The following is a 20,473-nucleotide window of genomic DNA, read 5'->3' as shown; positions in this document are numbered from 1 at the left end:
GTTGCCATTACTTATTCATACCACCTGTATTTCACTATCTCTTCGCCGAACTAGTGCACCTATTAGGTGTGTTGGGGACACAAGAGACTTCTTGCTTTGTGGTTGCGGGGTTGCATGAGAGGGATATCTTTGACCTCTTCCTCCCTGAGATCGATAAACCTTGGGTAATCCACTTAAGGGAAACTTGCTGCTGTTCTACAAACCTCTGCTCTTGGAGGCCCAACACTGTCTACAAGAATAGAAGCTCCCGTAGACATCACTAGTCAATCGTATAATGTAGATGAAGAGGTTGAGGGGGGTGATCTTCGATGACTCTTCATCGGAGGAGGAGGAAGAAGAATACGACAATGACTTAGAAATAGCCGACCATGATCTTGCACGACGGAATTCGGTGCCGATACTAGGGTTACAATTCAATCGTTTGTACATCAACCGAGATAGAGTGGAGTGCCACGCCAAGATTATGGGAGATTTTTTGTTGCTTGATAACGATAGTTCCATGAGGGGTTTCTCATGGCCAGGTTTTATGGTGGAACTAGACGACGGGATGCTCGGGATGGTGCAACTCGGCGATTTACCCAGGTTCACAACCCCTTGACGGAGGATCGTTGTGTCATGCTAGAATTCATTATAATAGCATAGAGTACATACTACAATGATGTGTCTTATGTCTTGCCCTAAAGGCGTCTGCCAGGCCGGCTTTGTAAAGGCACCGTGACCTAGGGTTAGATGAACGAAAATACCTAACCAACTACGGAGTCCTAGACTATGTCTACGAGTATCATGTGTGTGGAGTTACAAGTATTCCTTCTTCTCGAACCTTCTGGAATCCGTCTTGGGCCTTCCAGAATCGCGTGGGCCTCCATCTTAGCAACTGGGCCACCCAACAACCTTGATAGTTTCGCCAACCAAGTGGGCCACCCGGATGGCTAGTTTAAGCCCCTATCGTGGTATACCCTATTCGGCATAACCTCGACAAGAGTACTTCAACCTTGATGCAACCTATCCATAGAAGTATTTTCTCTGACTATTTTGAATGCACAAGAGTCCCATTCTCACTGTTGCAAAATCCATGGAGAATCATGATGATTGGTTCAAGCTAAGGAGGAGTGCATCGAGGGAAATAACTGCAAGCCCGTTAATGAAGTGTGTTGTGGTTGTTAGAGTGTTTGCCTATGGATGTTCAACGGATGACATTGATGACTATGTACACATTGGTAAATATACAATCTTGGAGGCCGTTAGAAGATACACACTAGCCGTGATTGATATCTTTGGGTCGGAGTACTTGAGGGCACCCAATTATAAAGAAACTGAGAGACTCTTGGGCGAGAGTACAAAACGAGGACGGGTTCACATTCTTGGATTAATAGATTGCATGCACTGTACATGGAAGAACTATCCGGCGGGATGGAAAGGTCGGCACACTAGCCACTTGAAAGATCCAAAAATCATTCTTGAAGTCATTGGATCAAACGATCTATGGATTTGGCAATCATTCTTTGGATTGTACGTCTCTCATAATAAGTTGAATGTGTTGTCAAGATTACCACTCTTTGCAAGGATTGTTGTCGGAGATGATTCTCCTTGCAACTAGGTTGTCAATGACGTTAAGTACACGATATGTTACTATCTTGCAGATGGCATATATCCTCGATGGGCCACGTTTGTGATTACAATCCCGCGTCCTCAAGGAAAAAATAGATCTCACTTTTCTGTGTGTCTAAGAGCCGACAAGGAAGGTTGCGCAAAGAGCTTTGCCATTGTTTGTAGCCTTGCTGAGTATTGGAAATCAAAAGTGCTATGAAAAACAACGACATGTTTGCCGTTGTTTGTAGCCTTCCTTAACATGATCATTGAATACTTGACATGGAAGAGAAATTTTGATACATCTCCAATGGAATCCTATTAAGAAATAACATGATGCAACCAGGATACATAGATTTCTTGCAGCGCATCGAAGGATCAAGAACCGAGAAATTCATTCTTAGCTTCAAGATGATATTGTTGAGCATCACTGGCTACTTCACAACACTTGGTAGTTGTGTTTTTTACTTCATTTGAACCATTTGTGCTATTCACTTCATTTAAACCCTGCCATGTGTTTAGCGTTGAATAATTTGGTTTGTAAATTTAAATTTTATTCTTTCATAATCATGATATTTTACTTTATTTATTGGCTTCCATGTATTTGGCTTTGAATAGTTTGGACTAGAAAAAATATGGAGTTAATTATAGGGGATCGGTTAGGAACAACTTTTCTTTCGAGGAGCAAATATAAGAAGTTAAAGGATAAATGGTTGTATAGCGAGATAATTATAAGGGATCGGGATCGGCTAGAGATGCCCTTAGCATCTCTCCCGGCACTCCTAAAATGTGTACAACACCCATTAATGGTGGCCGCTTTAGAGTCGGAAGGACACTATCAGATGAATGGGGCGGCTGTCCATAGCGGCGTCCCTCATGTTTTTCTAAAAATATGAAATTCTCAAATTTAAATGAATGGCTCAAAATTTAAAAATATTACATAGAAATTTGAGAAAAAATAAAATAAGCTAATATAAATCTTATTCCTCGTAGTCTTAGAGCCTGACGACGGTGTCAGCCTCATAGTTTAAAATAGTTGGTTGTGCATTTAGGGACAACATTTTTATGTATGATGAATTTTTTCCATGTTATAACTCCTGGAAACAAAAGATGATCAAATTGCATCATATATTATTATCTCTAAGGCATATTCCATGAGAAAAAATTCTCTTGGAAAAAATACAGATCTTGTCTTTTTTTCCCAGGATACAATGAGAATTATTTCGAATCCAAACATTTTTATACGGGGACAATACTTGATCATCTTTGCTTCCCAAATGGATTCACATTGTTTTACCCTTTTTTGAATTACTATTTTTTAGAAAGTCAGGGTGCTTGGCACCCATGAGCATGGATGTATTTTTCCAGAGATCAAGGATAATAGTACTTCTTTCAGGTTTTGGGAAATACCCGTTTAATGTAGCCTGGGTCCCAAATCCATATTCGATGATACATATCAAATGCTCATACAAAGATGCTTCAATAACTTAATGAATATATGTTAAATTACATCATACATGATTATCTCTAGGGCATATTCCTAGCCGTTATAAGTATGAATAAAAATTTCCATGTTTTTGGAAAAATACTAAATGGATTAGCCCACTATAGTTGCACTATAGCCTTTCTTACCAGCTAAAAATGTTGTCGCTAAATGCACAACCAGCTATTTTAAACTATGAGGTTGACATCGTCGTTGGGCTCTAAGACGACGAGGAATAAGATTAGGTTATTCCAGGAAAATTATATTCATACTTATAACGGTTGGGAATATGCCCTAGAGAGTACCCTGAATATCTCCTGGAATTTTTTTTTCTCTAAATGCACTTGGTCATCTTTTGTTTCTCTAGGAGAATTTGGATTTTTTTTGCCAACATTTGAAATTACCATGAACTCTGAAGTTTATGGGGTGCATAACACCATGTGCCAAAAATTCGCGTCCTGATCTATGTCTCTACACAATTCATCATTTCACTCTCCACGGTAGACTTATCCATATCTAGTTTTCCTGCATTGTTGGAACTGAAAATTAACTTAGACACCTAAATTTGACTTCCATCTAGATTTGGCTTTTTAGGATTCAAACGAGCGTGTGTGCTGCAGGGACGGTGATTGGACGACGATTGGGTGATATCACGCCCAAGACGACAGCAACACATGTTTCCTTATATAGAGCATGGTGCACTTTCTTTAATCGTATTTCCTGCGTCTCTTTACTATGAACGGGTTGCCCGCCTTTTTTTTTACTAACAAGTCGATCTCTGGACTGATCGTAGAGGGCATCTTGGTGTGTTGGGCGCGGAGAATGTCACTCGCACCACCCGTTCACAAAGCAGAGAGTTTAAGGTTTTTGTCCACTACTCGGAGCTTTCCCCGCACGGGAATCATACCCTTCTCCTACAGCCCTCTCTCTCTCTCGCCCATCTCAAAAAAAAAAAAAACTGACCTTCTACCTCCCTTCCTCCGGGCTCCGGCCTCCCCCACCCCCACCCCTCTCCCCTATATATTCACGCACATCCCTCCAGGGCTCCAGATAACCTCGTGCCGTTCTTGTTTGGGCAATTAGCTGCTGCCTCTCTTAATCACTTACCATAACAGCGCCAGCCTACCCTTAATCTTATCCAATATAATTTGGTTCATCATCAATTCATCCTCATCCAGAACTCCTCCTCGGAGCTCGCGAGTGGTACTTATAGACCCCCAGCCCCAGCAGACGGTCGTGCATTGCAGTTGCAGGTAGTGCTATATATGGCGCAGCCAGCCAGCATGAAGCTCCACCTCTCGCCGGCGGTGGCGGTGAAGGCGCCGTTCGTCCACGTCGGGAGACCTCGGCCACGAGCTCTCGCCAAAGCAGGTGATCATCCGTCGATCCATGTCCCTTTTTCCTTTCCGCCGTATGCTAGCTTTTCGATCGCCTTGTCTAGTTTCTCCATTACACGTGCGTTTCTGCTTCGTATATACGACGGTGGATCGTGCATATACAATGGGAATCCATTGCATGCTCAACCTTGCGTTCTCTCTGCCCGTCCATCCGCCGGCGCCGCCGGTGAAGTTTCTTCTTCCCTCGTCGCGCCGGCAGGCCAGGCGGCCCACGCCGATTCCTCGCAGGTTCTCGATCGTGTGCCGATCACGCCCTGTGGGTACAGCGTCAGGAGGTTCTTGTCCGCCATCACGCGCAGATCGTGACGGCTAGTTTGCTGCCTGCAGCGCGCTAGCTAAGCTATAGCAAGCTGCCGATTCGTCCTGTTTCACGGCAGACACATGCCGGCCATGCATATGCTGCCGTGGTGAAAGGAAACCGACAAATTAATTAAGGAGCAATTCTTGCTCGATCCTTGATGTTTGTGTGTCATCTTCCTACTAGCATTTTTGGTCTAAACATATGTATCTATCCTTGTATACCTAGCTAGCTAATTTTTTTAGTTGTTGACAGAAGCTAGCTAGCTATACCTTGTGCATGTGAAGAAAACTAGATTCTGATCGATCGGCCGGCGGCTTCTAATGTTTTATTTCGACTTTTCGGCTTCTGCTATAAGCCGAGGAGCAGAGACGCCACCCATAGGCGCTTTATCGCGAGAGTGATACTGATGATGATCGCTTTGTCTTTGAACAATCAGGTCCATGCCGCGCCCTCGCCAAAGAAGATGCTAGCCATGGCGTGGTGGAACCCGCCGGCACGCGCGGCGCGAGGCGCAGAACGCAGGCCACCAACGTATCCAGTGCCGCTGCTGCTAAAGGTATTGACTGATTCCGGCTGATGGATGCATGGATCTCCTGCTTTATGCCGCTCTCTTCTCCATATCCGCTGGCTAGCTTTTAGCACCCGTATACATTACTCTACTTTCTTCCTAATTGGCTAATCCTTAGCCACCCACATCACCTGTTTTTTGGCCGTCATCGTCTTGCTAGCTAAGTACGTGCTTGTGATACCGCTGGACCGTTTCTATGTAGATACTGCCGTATGCTCGTTTGTCTTTTTGTATTCTTCCTCTTCACTGAGTACACCGCACACAAGGCTTTTTCTTGTTGGCACAAATTTAGCGAGTAGATATGTACACGTTTTTCTCTGAACGTGGGGTATAAGTCCAACTGATACATTTTCACATATGTTAGCGGTAGTTTTACCGAGGGGCACGAGTATAATTTTCCGGAGTACACAACTTTCTATTCCTCTTCCGTGAGTGCAAGCCAGATTTACACAATTTTCTCCAAACGCGGGGGTTCGAGTCCAACTCACATGTTGTTTACCGGAGGAAGACGGGTGGAATTCAGACTAACAAATCCAGCTCCGCACTTTCTTTTTCTCTCAAAGTGGGAGGACCAGAGAGCCAGCCTCCTCCCCTGACTACTTTGGGATAGTAGGCGAGAGACAAGAATGGGCTTCGACTCCTGTCTACTCCGGGATTTTAGGCCTCCTCATTCCTCAAGAGACCAGAGACTGTACATATTTTCCTTTTCACAACATCCCAAAGTAGTAAAAAAATAATTCCCTAGACAGTTCAAAGTCAAGTCTGACAAGCGACTGAAAGATTATGCTATTCCTTCTTGTTACCGTCAGTACGGTCACCACTCACCACAGCAGCTGTTTCTTTCGTCAGGAAACTATTACAAATGCTATGCAAAAGCAGGCGCCGGAGTTCTTTCGAGCCGAATACCCGGCCCGACGATCAATTTGGTTACCGAATAAAAATGATCAGAGATTCGACTAGGACTGGCACGCGAAAGCCAGGTCTAGATTGGGTGTACTTATTATGCCGATCGAGATCGTATGCCCACGAAAAGAGACGATCGGGGAAGCTTTGTTTGATTTGGTTTAGATAAGGGCATCTTTACACACGCCTTCCTGCTCCCTCCTATAAGCGAGAGGAACCGGCGACAGTGAGGGATGTTCTCTCTGGCTCTGCTGCGAAAGTGATTGAGATTCGTGCCGTTTTTATCCAATCCAGGTTGGTTCCTGTATGTGTCGCATGCATGTTACTCCTGCCAACTCCTTGTATTTGGCCGCGATACTATTCCCAAGATCTTGGCTCTTTCTTTTTATGAAACGTGTATATCATGCTACAAAACCAGGAATTTCAAAGTATTGTAAAATACATACATGGATAATGTTATTATTATTACTAGGCAAAAATTTAAAGGGAATTGTTTACTCCCTCCTTCTCAGTTTACTAGTCCTCCCCGTATCCCTAGGTCACCAATTTAAGCTATATAATTTAAATTATATAATGTAAAAATTATATCAATAGAAAATAGAACATCTAAACTTTCTAATGATATAATTTTTATAATATACAACTAATGCTAACTTGATCAAATTTACGATCTAGATATACGTGCACGCCTTATAAACTATGAGAGAGGGAGTATTTAGGATGAGGTGCGCATTAAATAGTCATATATTTTTTCTTTATGAGGCACACATTTAGTACTCCTATTTTAGCACATGCAATATCTGAAACCGACAAGCTTATCAAGGGGTGATACCCTTAATGATTTCTTTTTTTGCAAACGCCTATATAAAGTTAGAAACACCCTTATGTTTTACAATATAAGAAATATTTCGATTTGTTAAGCTTGTCAATATGGATCAATCACAAATTAGTTCAGCAATTCTTAGCCAAAGTTTTGTCCTAGCTACCCAAAGGAGTATATTAAAATGGAAGAATCAACTGCCACGGCCTTGTAAGGTGAAACTGAATTTGAGTTCAAACAATTACGCAAAATACTTGACTCAAGCCAAACTCATGTGGTGGGTGACGACACCGACAATCGGGGGACACTGACCTAAACACGTTTTCACTAGTCGAAACACGTTTGTGGAACCTTGGGGTACAAAACTGATTCAGCTCAACATGGAGAAAGTGCTCTCATGTGGGGCGCCCAGAGTGCACGTGTATATCTGCAATGTTTATTTAACAATGTTTCGTTCTCTTAATAAAATTTATAATTTGGCATACTACATCTGAACAACCATGTCTCCATCACTGTACCCCCAGGGCTGCAAATCGACCCGGTCGACAAGTTTCAGATCCTAAAACGCCAGGAGGAAGCACGTGTCATTCCTGAGGCAAGCTTCTACCAATTCCACACTAATCACGTTATGTGAAACTGTTTTGGACATGTATCGCTGACCTTTGTCAACTTTCTGAACATTTCGACCAGGCTCCCGGTTCAGAGTTCCAGCAACCACTGATCGAGCAGGTGAGGGCGATGCTGGGGTCGATGGAGGACGGCGAAATCACCGTGTCAGGCTACGACACCGCCTGGGTGGCCCTGGTGCCGAGGCTGGACGGCGGCGAGGGTCCCGAGTTCCCGGAAAGCCTCCGATGGATCCTAGACCACCAGCTTCCCGATGGCTCCTGGGGCGACGCGGCGCTCTTCTCCGCATATGATCGGATCACCAACACCCTCGGCTGCGTCGTGGCTCTCACCAAGTGGTCGCTTGGCTCCGAGAACTGCAAGAGAGGTCTAGCTTTTCTCGAGGAGAACATATGGAGGCTGGCAGAGGAAGACCCGGAGGAGATGCCCATCGGCTTCGAGATCGCTTTCCCTTCTACCCTGGAGACGGCCAAGGGCTTGGGCATTCCGTTTCCGTATGACCACGGGGTGCTGCAGACCATATATGCCAACAGAGAAATTAAGCTCAAGAAGTAAGTATTATTACCTAGACAGTAGATGGAGAACATCTTGCACGTAGATGGATGCTGACTGATTAATTCCGGGCGCAGGATTCCGATGGAGGTGATGCACAGCTTCCCAACGACGATCCTGCACTCCCTCGAAGGGATGCCCGGGGTGGACTGGGAAAGGATTCTCAAGCTCCAGTCCAGCGATGGCTCCTTCCTCTTCTCTCCTTCCGCAACGGCCTACGCTCTCATGCAGACCGGTGATGCCAAGTGCTATGAATATATCAATAGAATGCTCAAGAAATTCGATGGAGGGGGTAAGAGATCCATGACCATTTTGCATATTTGAATCGTCCTTTTTTCTGTATGTGTATAGTTCCTGATGCTTGCTGTTGCATTTCAGTTCCCAACGTCTACCCGGTTGATCTCTTCGAGAACATCTGGGCCGTCGATCGATTGGAACGCCTCGGCCTCTCCCGCTACTTCAAGAAAGAAATCAAGCAGTGCCTGGACCATGTGCACAGGTTTGATTTCCCCCTTCATGTCATGGCTCTGCTCTGTAACATTTCTTTCCATCTTGAAGGATTTAGGAACTCTCTAATCTTCTCCAAATCTGCAGACACTGGACTGAAAAGGGGATCTGCTGGGCGAGGAACTCCGAGGTCCAGGATGTGGATGACACAGCCATGGCGTTCCGGCTAATGCGGCTGCACGGATACGACATCTCCCCAAGTACGACGAACTCAGTTGTAGTACATTGTACATTTACATACTCTACATAGTGTAATGATTTTGTCGCGTGGCAAACAAAACTCATGCTGCTGCTCTGCAGGTGTGTTTGAGCATTTTGAGAAGGATGGCAAGTTCTTCGCTTTCGTGGGGCAGTCGACGCAGGCGGTCACCGGGATGTACAACCTCAACAGGGCCTCTCAAGTGAGTTTCCCTGGGGAGGATGTGCTGGAGCGCGCAGCCACATTCTCGCACGAGTTCCTTAGAAGAAGACAGGCCGAGGGAACCATCTGTGATAAATGGATCATTGCCAAGGATCTACCAGGCGAGGTAAACTACTCTGTCATTCTACCAATCCATCACCTTGTCTTGTTTTGTGAAAGAAATTAACCTAGCTTACGTGGATACCTGTTATGATGATAGGTAGAATATACATTGGACTTCCCATGGTATGCAAGCTTGCCACGCGTAGAAGCAAGATTCTACATAGAGCAATATGGTGGTGAGGATGATATCTGGATTGGGAAGACACTCTACAGGTAAAAGAAAAGTGTTACGACGGCAGATCATGTTTAAGCAATTTGTTTGTGGCATCTATACTTGTAAGAAAAACTTTACCGCTAACTCATACGATGTATATGGTTTTGCTAGGATGCCGCTTGTGAACAACAACATTTATCTTGACTTGGCAAAACGTGATTTCAACCGTTGCCAAATCCAGCATCAACTTGAGTGGCATGGCCTACAAAAGTAAGCATTAACACGTCACATATCATTTTTCAATTACATCACATTTCATGCATGACTTGTTGGCATTTACAGTTACATTATTTTGTGGGATATGTTCTTATATGGTTTCCTTTAAAATGTATTTAGATGGTTCACTGAAAATGGCCTCGAGGCTTTTGGGGTGACTTCAGGAGATGTTTTAAAGACTTATTTTCTGGCCGCCGCTTCCATATTTGAACCAAACCGTGCGACGGAACGACTTGCATGGGCCAGGGTGTCAGTTCTCGCCAACGTTATTTCTAAATACCTTCGCAACGATTCGTCGGGTAATAAAGTGCTGGAACAGTTTATGCATGGCAGTCTCTATGAAGGAGAAACTGATGTATCCGGGTGAGTACACTAACAGAGCATCACTGCACAATTCGAATCACCGCGTCACGTGATTAATAACTATTTGCTTAGTTTGACCACTTTGGCTAATTTATGTTCTCTCGGTAAGAAAAATAGCAAACTGATACAAGCAATTTGGTAGATGGTTTTCACCAATGGAAAATTCACATGCATAAATAGATGAAATCAATTTCTTACTTGGTTGATGTCACACAATAAGTTCATAACACTACTCTATATCTAAATAAGCGTTATTTAAAAACTTGTTCCTTCACTATAATCTCTTTTGGTTTAAATATTATTCTTATAAAACAAATTGTGCATCTAGGCTTAATGGAGATGCAAAAGAAGAAATTATTGTTGGTGCCCTTGAGAAACTTGTTGATTTAATGGCACAAGAGGCACCTGGTGACGGAACGATGTACGTCAACAATTTGCTGCGTTGCGCTGTAAGTTAAACGAACAATTTCACCTGCTTGCAAGTTATCGACTACTTTTCCTTGCATAACATTCTAACATATTTCTTTGAACTTCTAGTGGATTGAATGGATGATGCAGCAAACAAATATTGAAGAAGACATAAATGGTACGACAAGTGTTAACCAAGCAGAGTCCTTCATGGTCCATGACAAACAAACATGTTTGCTTCTAGTTAAAATTATCGAGATTTGTGTTGGACGAATCGGTGAAGCATCATCTATGGTGAATAGTATAGACGGTACTTGGTTTATTCAACACGCGTCCTCTATTTGTGACACTCTTCACCACAAGATGTTACTCTCCCAGGTAACTCTTACGCTCAAATATTTTTCTTGCCACATTTTATATCAAGTAATAGATGGGCGATGGTGTTTTTTCATTCCAAGAAATAAATACCATGGTTAACTTTTCTTCCTTCAAATTTTCAAGATAAAATTCATTGAACTTGAGATCACTTTTTAAGTTTATATCAATTGGTCATCTAATTTTGTTGAGTCACAAGCAATCATTTTACTTATGGAACATTTCAAACTGCACATTATTTTAAACTTTTTATATCAAACTCAGCAACGATACTAATTTAATTCTAGCATTTTAGTACGGTAAGAAGTTGAAGTGCACATACCTCATATCAGCAAGTGTGCTTTGAATAACGCAAGATACGAATTTTCACTTCCTTCATTTTTAACCGTTGAATGGATGATTGCCATTTATAGGATGCTGAGAAGAACGATGCAGTAATAAGACATATGGACAAGAAAATTCGGTTCGACATGCAAGAACTTGCCCAAAATATTCTTCAGACTGATGATGATGAACCAAGTAGCAAGACGAAGCAGACCTTCCTGAGTGTTGTGAAAAGTTGTTACTATGCTACCAATTGCCCATCCGACATCTTGGATAAACATGTTTCGAAAGTTATTTTTGAACATATTATTTGAAAGAAAAAACTATAGGAATATGAGCTTTAGGTATGGATGTGAAACTTGTAGAAGAGAATGTTGTAAAGAGGGCTAGAGGAGGGATGCAGAAAAATATGTTGTGCCAGTGGAAGTTAGTGTGTGCTTATTCAAGCTAACGGGGATGTTCGTCGACGTTGTATCATTTTCAGAGCTCAGTGGTTTGCATTGATATTGTGGTATAAATTAGTTTGCTGGAAAAGAGGCAAAGTCATAAACCACAACTACCATTGCAACATCTTGTCCAGTGTTTCTTCAGTGATTAGTAAGAGTTCTATTGTTCCATCAAAAGTTTGAAACTTACCTATAGCCCTGATGCACCGAAAAGGCACGCGATTATTGTGAAGTTCACTGGAAAACCATATGAACCATGAAAGACATAACCTCGCCCCTGTAGCTTTCGAGAAGCATTTCCTGGCGCGTCACAGAACTCCAAGGTGTACAGCCTAGAATGCATCAGCACGCGACTGTTGATACAGCCCTTACAGTTTCAAAATCCTGCAGTAGCCACAGGACTACGGAAGAAAAGGGTGCATCCAACAGTTAATCCACATAAGTAGCAGCTACCTCATCTCTGCTGCATCAGATAGGTTTTCCTTTTTCATGGTGAACAAGAGGCATTCCCTCGGGTTAGCAATGTGGGTGGCAGAGATTAGGCCAGTCAAGTGTTCCTTGAAAGGCCAAAAGTCATTACCACAGGATTTGCACTTGATAGACAGGTTTCTCTGCTAACCTGTCTGGAGCGGCATAATCTCTGAGTTAAGACTATTTCCGAAGATAATTACCACCAACAAGAATTCAGAAGACACATACTACCAACTATACGGCTATGCTCTGCTTCACTGAAAGAGCCAACCTGCACAAACTACTACTGCTGATAGTCTGGTACCCCCACCACGCGCTGGTCCAAATTGCTGACAGCCGCAAAAGAAAGCCGGCTAACACTGGTGATCAATTGAAAATTTGCAAGACTCGAACATGGAACATATGCTGTGATCTAGAGAGGGTGGCACCTATCAGGATTTGGTTCATATGGAGGCGGCGTAGGTGGCGGATGCCGCCGCTCAGGATGTTAAGCGCGGCAAGAGCCACCTTCTGGAACCTTTCCTTCGCCTCCTCGAGCAATACTGTTTCTTGTACCATGCCTCCTAGTAGGACTGTAAACCTCTATCTTTTCAATGAAATGAAACACAAAAGCCTTTTGCGTTTTCACGGAAAAAGGAATTCTATAACTTCATGTGATCAGAAATAAAAGAACACCAAATTTCTTAAAAAAATTAAGAAACGCCAAAATTCTGAAGCGACCAAATAATTTTAGATCAAACAACGAACCCATAAGAAATTATATTTACCTGGCAAAGAGTAGATGGGAGAGTGAACATTGCAGAAAATGTCAGCACTGTAAAAGGTGTTTTGTTTGCTCTAGTAACCACCGTCCGAAAGTACATGTACAAGTATCAACAGATAAGGCAGCTCTGTTATTTTAACTGCCAATGGAGCCTGTTCCAGTCGATGTACAATATATATTGATGCGGTATTTTATAATACCCCAGATTCCAAAGCACAACCAGCTTACGTGTGCTGGTAGGGCTCAGGAACACTGTAAGGGGCATGAACAATTCATTCCAAGAATAACTGCATCACTATGTTGCTGGCTTTACCCAACTACGCCCAGGTGTTTTCTTCAATGTGCCCTGTTTAATCTTTGCCCTCACTTGTTCAACAATATTCCACCTACCAGAATTGGCATATAGGTTAGATACTAAGACAAGATTTGATGGACTTCCTTGTTCCATTGTAAGAAGAGATTTGCAAGCCAAGTCTTGAGCTTCTTTGTTACTGTGAATAACAGAGGCATCCAGAAGTGCTCCCCAAACACTAGGTCCTGGCTGTACGGTCATTGACTTGATAAAGTCCAAGGCATGGTGAATGAGCCCAGAACGTCCCAGTAAATCAACTACACAGGCAGACATCTCCTGGGTTGGTTGAACTTTGTGATCCTTGAGCAGGGAGTTGTATATCTCGAGTCCCTCCAACACCAAGCCCGCCCTGCAGCAAGCTGAAAGCACGCCCAGACCAATTATGCTATCTGGCTTAACCCCAGAAGCACGCATATGATCAAACAGCGCAACTGCTTCTGCACCCATACCATGAAGGCCGTAACCCAGTAGCATTGAACCCCACGAGATGATATCTTTGCGCCAAGTATCATCGTCAAAGACACGCCTTGCATAACGCAAGGCTCCGCCCTTTGCATACATGTCAATGAGAGCATTGTTGAGAGATATCTCCCCGTATAGCCCCATCCTCAGTGCGAAACCATGCACTTGCATACCCTGCGCCAAGCCCATGAGGCCGCCGCTACAAGCAGAGAGTACACTGATCAAGGCAATCCTATTCGGCAAAATAGCATCGACCAGCCACATTGATCGGAAAGCATTGACTACATCCTGAAACATTCCATTCTCCGAATACCCTCCCACCATCGCTGTCCAGGAAACGACATTTCTGCGCTGCATCCTGTCGAAAACCCGCCGTGCAAGGCGTGGCTGGCGAACCCTGCAGTACATGGAGACGAGCCCGCTGGTAACGTGGAAATCGATATCGCTGCACATCCCAGCCTTGATAGCGAAGCAGTGCAGTTCCCTGCCATGGTGCTGGGACATCATGGATGATGAAGAGAGAAGCGCCGAGAGCGTGAACCTGTCCGGGGTGAGCCCGTCGTGTGTGACCATGTGACGCACAAAGGGCCAGATATCGGAAGCGTCTGGTGGGGAGTAGGAGATGAGCGCGTTGTAAGTGGATGCGGTGCGGACGGGCATTTCGTCAAACAGGTGGAGCGCGTTGGTGAGGCTGTGGGACAAGCGGAGGTAGAGAAGGAGGATGGAGTTGGTGAGGACGGGGTCGGCGTGTAGGAGGCCGAGGCGGAGGGAGAAGGCGTGGAGAGAAGCGGCGGCGTGGGAGCGGGAGCGGGAGGAGACGAGTTGTAGGAAGGAGGAGGCGAGGGAGGATAGTGTGAAGGCGTCCGGACGGCGGCGAGGAAGGAGGAGGCGCCGGAAGAGGTGGAGCGGGAGATGGGAGTGGGAGTGGGAGGAGGCGACGGCGGAGAGTAGGGAGTTGAAGACGGGGAGCGGGACGCCGCAGGGATCCGCGCGGACGGCGGCGAGGCGACCTGCCACAAACGCCGGGAGTGGACGCATGGGATGGAACCGCGCGCGGATTTGTTTGAAGAGACAACACCTACAGCGTGTTTGGAAACTTTAAGGAAAGGGAATGGGAATTCAGAGCGGGTAGTTTGTTGGAGGATTAGCAGCCTAGGGAGTTTGCTAGTCCACCACGCCGCATGGGAATTTGGGGTCTATGGGCTTAACTCTTGGTTCGTCTTCCTCACGGGAGTCCATGAAAACGTGTTGCGCATGTGAGGCAGATAGGCAGTTGCTCCCCAGTCCAGTACTTCCGCCCGGAACCTACGACGCCAACTCAATTTCTCCCCGCTTTTGGTTGGGGTCGACATGCATATACCAAGCTAGCTTACCTTGATCAACTAGCAAAGTTAGCTAGCTAGCTAGCTACCGCAATAAAACTAGATGCCAAAATACGCTGGTACTTAGGGCGGGCGTATTTCGGACGTACATGTGTCGATTGTCCGCGCGTCCGTTTGCGTTGGGTGGTTCCAGCGGCACGACGCATTTTTTTTCATTCATAAAATCATAATTTACATTAATAAAAAACATAAAAGGGTCATAAAGGCGTGGTAAAAGTAGGTACTGCCTACTGGTCGTCGTCGCTGACGAGGTCGATGAACACCGGCGTCGGCCATGGAAGATGGTACGTCGGCGGTGGAGGAGGTAGGGCAGGCTGCGGCAACTGCGGCCAGGTCGTCGCATGCGTAGGAGGCTGTGGTGAAGGTGGTCAGGGATCCCAGGCCGGAGCAGCAGCCGGAGCGTGGTCGTTGGAACGTGTCGGCGTGGCCGGAGGAGTCACGGGCCTCCTTTGCGCGAGCGCGGACTTGCGGATTGCGAGCCCGTCCCACAAAGTGAGCTCGTTGAGCTCGTCGAGCTCGCTGTTGGCCAGTACCATGGCAATGGCCTCCTCCTCGGTAATGTCTGGCGGCTGGGTCTCCGGATCCCACGCCGGCCCACCATCGTCGTGGTCGTACTCTTCCATGTCCGCGTCCTCGTCCGCGTCCTCCTGGTCGTTCTCTTCTTCTTCCGCGGCGATCTCGTGGTCGAAGTAGTCGACGTCGCCGAGGTAGCCAGCACGGCAAGGTGCGTCAAACTCCCACGTACCGAAAGAGATCCAGTTGTAGGATTTGAGCGCGTATGCCTGATCTTCCCAGAGATCCGGCGGCGCACCTCGTCCCGCTGCTCTCGGCCCTCGCGCGGCACGCGCCTCGAGTTGAGGTACCAGCCCCCTCTAGGAAGGTTTGTGTCCGGCCATGGTACTAGCCGGTTTTCCTCCGAAAGCCGGCGCGCGAGCTCGACGCGGACGTACCGCCCGACCCGTGGCTTCTTCCCGGGCCGCGAGCCGCTAGCCTCGTGGTCGTTCTTGGTCTTGTGGAACGGCCAGCATTTCTTCCCCATGGCGTCGGTCGGGTGGATAGTGTGGGCTCTAGCAATGGTGTGGTCGGAGAAATGGGTGTCAGCAGCGTCCCTTTAAGAGACTCGGACGCCATCTCGCCTTCAATGTCCTGCCACTGCGACGCCGCCCAGTTGCGCACACTCGCGGAAGCCGAGGCGCGCCATTAACGCGGCCCTGGAAAGGCTGCAGCGCGCCGCCCGTAAGTAATGTCGCGGAAGATGAAGCAATTGTGCCCCTGCCAGGCGGGCCCCTGCGAGGACCGGGCGTCCGCGCAGCGTCCGTAGAGACGCAAATCTGGCGCATATTTGGGCCAGGTTTGCATCGCCGCGGACGGCCCGGTCACTATGTGTCGCCCCACTGAAGGTGGTACCCGACGCATTTTCGGTCCGGGCGGACGCAAACGGTCGCTCAAACGGACAGCGACCGTTTGCGTCGCCCCGTTGGAGATGCCCTTATGAAATGGGGCGTGGCCGAGATTCGCGCGCTGGGCCCACAAGCCGGAAGGTTTGACCGCAGTTTTCGACAATACGGCTGAGCCATCCGTATACGTGATGTGTACCGGTTCGTATATACGGTGGTGGCCCGCATAGTGGGGTTGATTATGCGATGTAGGGCTAGAGCGACCAGTTCGAATTCGAAATCTTCCTCCACCTCCTCGCTCCCTAACACGCTCAAGCGAGACGCAGCTCGATCTCCACATCCAGGCGGCGGCGATGCAGGCCCATGGTCCAGCTCAAGGGTTCACTCTGCTTAGGACAGATCCCTAGCCGCCATTGATACGGGGTGGCTTTTGTACACCTCCTCCTCAAGACCGCCAAGCCCTCCTCGTGGCCCAATGACACGAGCTCGGGCCAAATCTATACACCAAGAGGTCAATTCGCTCATTTCCATGTATACGTTTGATACCCCATTGGATGGAACGCTACTTCATGTGAATATCTTGTGTTCAATCAGGTACATCAAGCAAGATACGAGCCACAAGGAAGCCAAGTCATCAAGAGAGAAGAAGAATGAAGAAAAGAGAAGCTGGAGCAAATCGGCCCTGGCCCCTACGCCGGAACAAAACCAACACGCCGGTTTCAAACCGGAATAGCCGGAACGGATTACAGTAGCCAGTTCCGGTATGCCGGAACCCAAACCGGCCGTAGCGCCGGAACGCCCAAGCCATTCCGGTGCACAGGACGGCGCCGCCGGTTTTACCGCCGAGACTCGTCGAATCACACATGTTCCAAAACTATATGCGTTGTACTTTTACCTTTCTGCCCCTGCCTACTACATATAGACCTTGACGTCCAGATCTAGACTTGGACTTGTTTTTTAGACATGAGCTTTGCTCCTCCCCCATGGGAACCCTCTCTAGATTTGAATCTATGGAGTTTATCAAGGATCTTCTAAGTGATTGGTCTCTTCCATTCTAGGGATTCTAGTGTTTGTGGATCTTTTGCCTTTGCAATTCTATCTATTTGCACTCTTTCCCCTCTTTGGAACTCTACCAATTGCTTGCCAATCTTTTGTGAGGGATTCTACTTCTTGTGGGTCTTTGCCTTGAAATTCCATTGGGTTGGTGTATCGGGCCTACGAAGAACAACCCGTTGTATGTGTGTTGCGTTTGTATCTTCGATTCCCCTCCGCTTCCACCCGTATTCTTCGCGTTCCTCACCCCCGCCACCAAATCCGTGAAGATTGGGCCTCCCCTAGGGCTTATCCCTCATCATATGGTATCAAGAGCTCCTTGGTTGCCACGGATTTGACCCCCACATCCCCAAAAAAATTCTTGAATGTTTTTTTCAAAAATCCCCAAAAATAGCCCAATTTGGCCTTGCTTGGATCTGACGATTTGTTGGGGTTTTGGTGGTTTTGGTCCAATAGAAACTTTTTTTGGTGTTGATTTAACCATCCCTAACCCTCCCCCTCTTCAATTTGGTCATTTCCCTTCGAAATCTGACGTTTGAATTTCGTCAAGTTCATCACGAACTCAGATCTGGTGGTGAAACCGGCAAACCGGAATAAACCGGCGAGAGAACCGGCAAACCGGACCCCCCACCGGAAAAACCAGCGAGAGAACTGGCAGACCGGAAAACCCGCCGGAATGAACCGGCACCAAGACCGGCAGCGCCGGAACCACCGCCGGAAATTCTCTGACTTCTCGATATTCTGACCAAATTTTCTTTTGTGGTTGCTTGTTCGGTTTGAGTGCCTTGTTCGTAAAACTAACCCGCAGCGACGACGCAAAGGCGAAGACGACCCCGGCACCCCGGATTTGCAACCGTACATTTGACACCTCTCACCACCATCGCAAGTTCGAGATCATCATCGGCCACCATCATCAAGTGGTATAACTTGCTCCTTAACTTGTAGCCCTAGCTTCCTTTGCATACCTTTCCCATCGAGAGTGGCTTTCTAGTGTTGCAAAGCATTGCACAAGCGTCCCGACCGTGAGGGTGTGCGTGAGTTGAGCAAAGCTAAGAAGCAAGCTTGTTGTGAAAAGATAAGCAAAAAAAGTGTGGCATACTTACATCGATAGTAGTATCCTTACATAGTGAGAAAAAGAAATAAAAGTACAAAAAGAAAATTAGTGTGTGGGTGACACCAAAATACAAAAGAGTCCAAAGCTTATAAGTAAAAGAGAGAAAAGAGAAGAGAGGCATCTTGCGCAAATCTTGTTGCTTCTCAATTTTGCAACCAAGCCACGGTCTCTTGTGTTAGCGTGACACCGAGCTAGTAGTCTTCGTTAGGACCAATTTTGTTCTTGCTCATTTTCCTTGGTCGCGCTAACCCCATTTTGTCCCGTGCGTGTGTTCCATTTTGTGTATGCCTTTTGTGATCACCGTCTTTGACTTGTGACTTTTTGGACCTTACCCACTTTTGACAATATACATTTTGTTTGGTTTTTCCATTTGGCTTTCCACATCCATACCTAACACCATATAGAGTTCTTAGCCTTTTGCATGTGTTTTTGCGTGTGTAACCGGTTGTTCCTCACCTTGACACATCTTTCCAATTTTGTTGTGAGTCTTGGACTTACTTGTGAGTTTTCCTCTAACCCCCCACAACATAGTTCTTGTTTTAGTTTGTAACCATGTCTAGTTCAGAGGGGAACCAATTTCCGATGACGCGGCACCAACATGGATAGCTACTCAAGTTTTCAACAAGAGAGTATCCATGACCTAACGACAAGGATGGACGAGACCGTCTTACGCTATGAAGAACGAGCTCAAGTGCAATGAAAGGACCTCAATGTCCAAGTACAAGACCTCCATGAGAAGATTGAGGCAACAATAGCTACTCAAGGCCAACAAAACATGGAAATCATGAGAAGGCAAGAAGAAAGGTTGGCACGCCTTGAGGAAGCTATTTCCAACATCGCCAACAACCGAAGCCAATCATCAAGGTCATCAAGCTCTCATACTTCAAGGCATCAAGATCCGTCTCCATCTCATCATGCATCCAATGAAGATCCATGTCACCATAATGTGGATGATCAAGTGCTTCAACAAAAAGATCAATAAGCGGAGAGAACTTGCTGCCAACTTGAACAAGAGAGGCTCCAACAAGAGCAAGAACGTCTTCGCCTGGAACAAGAAGCACGCACACAACATGAGCAACCTCGTCAAGCTCAAGTGGTCGCTGCTCAAGGGAAACCACAAAATGACGCCGAACAAGAAGTGAATCAAGAACGCCAAGTCATCAATATTGATGCTCCTCAAGATGATGTCGCAAGGAGGAACAACGTTGACAATATAAGACACAATCCTTTCAATCATCAAGCTCATCAAGCACTGAATGGCAATCAAGATGAAGCAAATCACAACAATGGTGAAGATGCTCCCAATGAAAGAAACCGTGATCGCAATGCCAATCCTCATGGGCATCACGAAGCATGAAGTGAAGCTAGTGTGAGACCACACCCTCGACATCCGCATGGAAGGCATCCTCCTCAAGCACCACGTCAACAAAACTGTCATGATGAAGATGATGATCATCGTCAACAACCTCGCAACCATAATGAGGATCAAGAGGATGCAAGGCCATTCCATCGATGCAATGTCCATGATGAGGAAGAGATCTTTGGGAAGCTCAAGTTCACCATGCCCAAGTTCAAAGGAGAAGAAGACCCCGAAGCATACTTATCATGGGTTCGCAAAGTAGACAAGATATTCCGCATCCATAACTACTCCAATGCCAAGAAAGTGGCCATGGAATCCTTAGAGTTCGAAGACTATGCAAGTGTATGGTGGGATGAACTCAATGAAAAACGTGAAGACAACCTTCTTGACCCCATTGACACATGGGAAGAGATGAAAGAAGTGATGCACACTCGCTTTGTGCCCTCTCACCACAAACGTGACCTTTTCAACAAGCTCGCCCAACTCAAGCAAAGTTTCAAGTCCG

At 46.3% G+C, this 20,473-nt stretch overlaps 2 protein-coding genes across 2 annotated transcripts; one reads left to right on the top strand and one right to left on the bottom strand.

The window, feature by feature from the left end:
* The first annotated feature begins 4,116 nt into the window (after positions 1-4,116).
* LOC124650524 (ent-copalyl diphosphate synthase 1, chloroplastic-like) lies at positions 4,117-11,732 on the top strand. The gene is made up of 14 exons (XM_047190035.1): positions 4,117-4,441; positions 5,205-5,324; positions 7,584-7,654; positions 7,750-8,237; positions 8,316-8,530; positions 8,617-8,737; positions 8,833-8,945; positions 9,046-9,272; positions 9,366-9,481; positions 9,594-9,692; positions 9,819-10,061; positions 10,390-10,510; positions 10,599-10,847; positions 11,258-11,732. Exons 1-14 carry the CDS (start codon positions 4,336-4,338, stop codon positions 11,480-11,482), a joined length of 2,514 nt encoding a protein of 837 aa, XP_047045991.1. The 5' UTR covers positions 4,117-4,335; the 3' UTR covers positions 11,483-11,732.
* Positions 11,733-12,858: 1,126 nt separating this feature from the next.
* Positions 12,859-14,700, bottom strand: LOC124705643 (pentatricopeptide repeat-containing protein At3g12770-like). The gene has a single exon (XM_047237351.1). The coding sequence runs from the start codon at positions 14,698-14,700 to the stop codon at positions 13,144-13,146; it is 1,557 nt and encodes a 518-aa protein (XP_047093307.1). The 3' UTR covers positions 12,859-13,143.
* Positions 14,701-20,473: the final 5,773 nt, after the last annotated feature.

The sequence above is a fragment of the Lolium rigidum genome, chromosome 4 (genome assembly GCF_022539505.1).
Source record: "Lolium rigidum isolate FL_2022 chromosome 4, APGP_CSIRO_Lrig_0.1, whole genome shotgun sequence".
NCBI lineage: Eukaryota > Viridiplantae > Streptophyta > Magnoliopsida > Poales > Poaceae > Lolium > Lolium rigidum.
The sequence above is the reverse complement of the archived record's forward strand: the minus strand, read 5'-3'. Positions and strand labels throughout refer to the sequence as shown.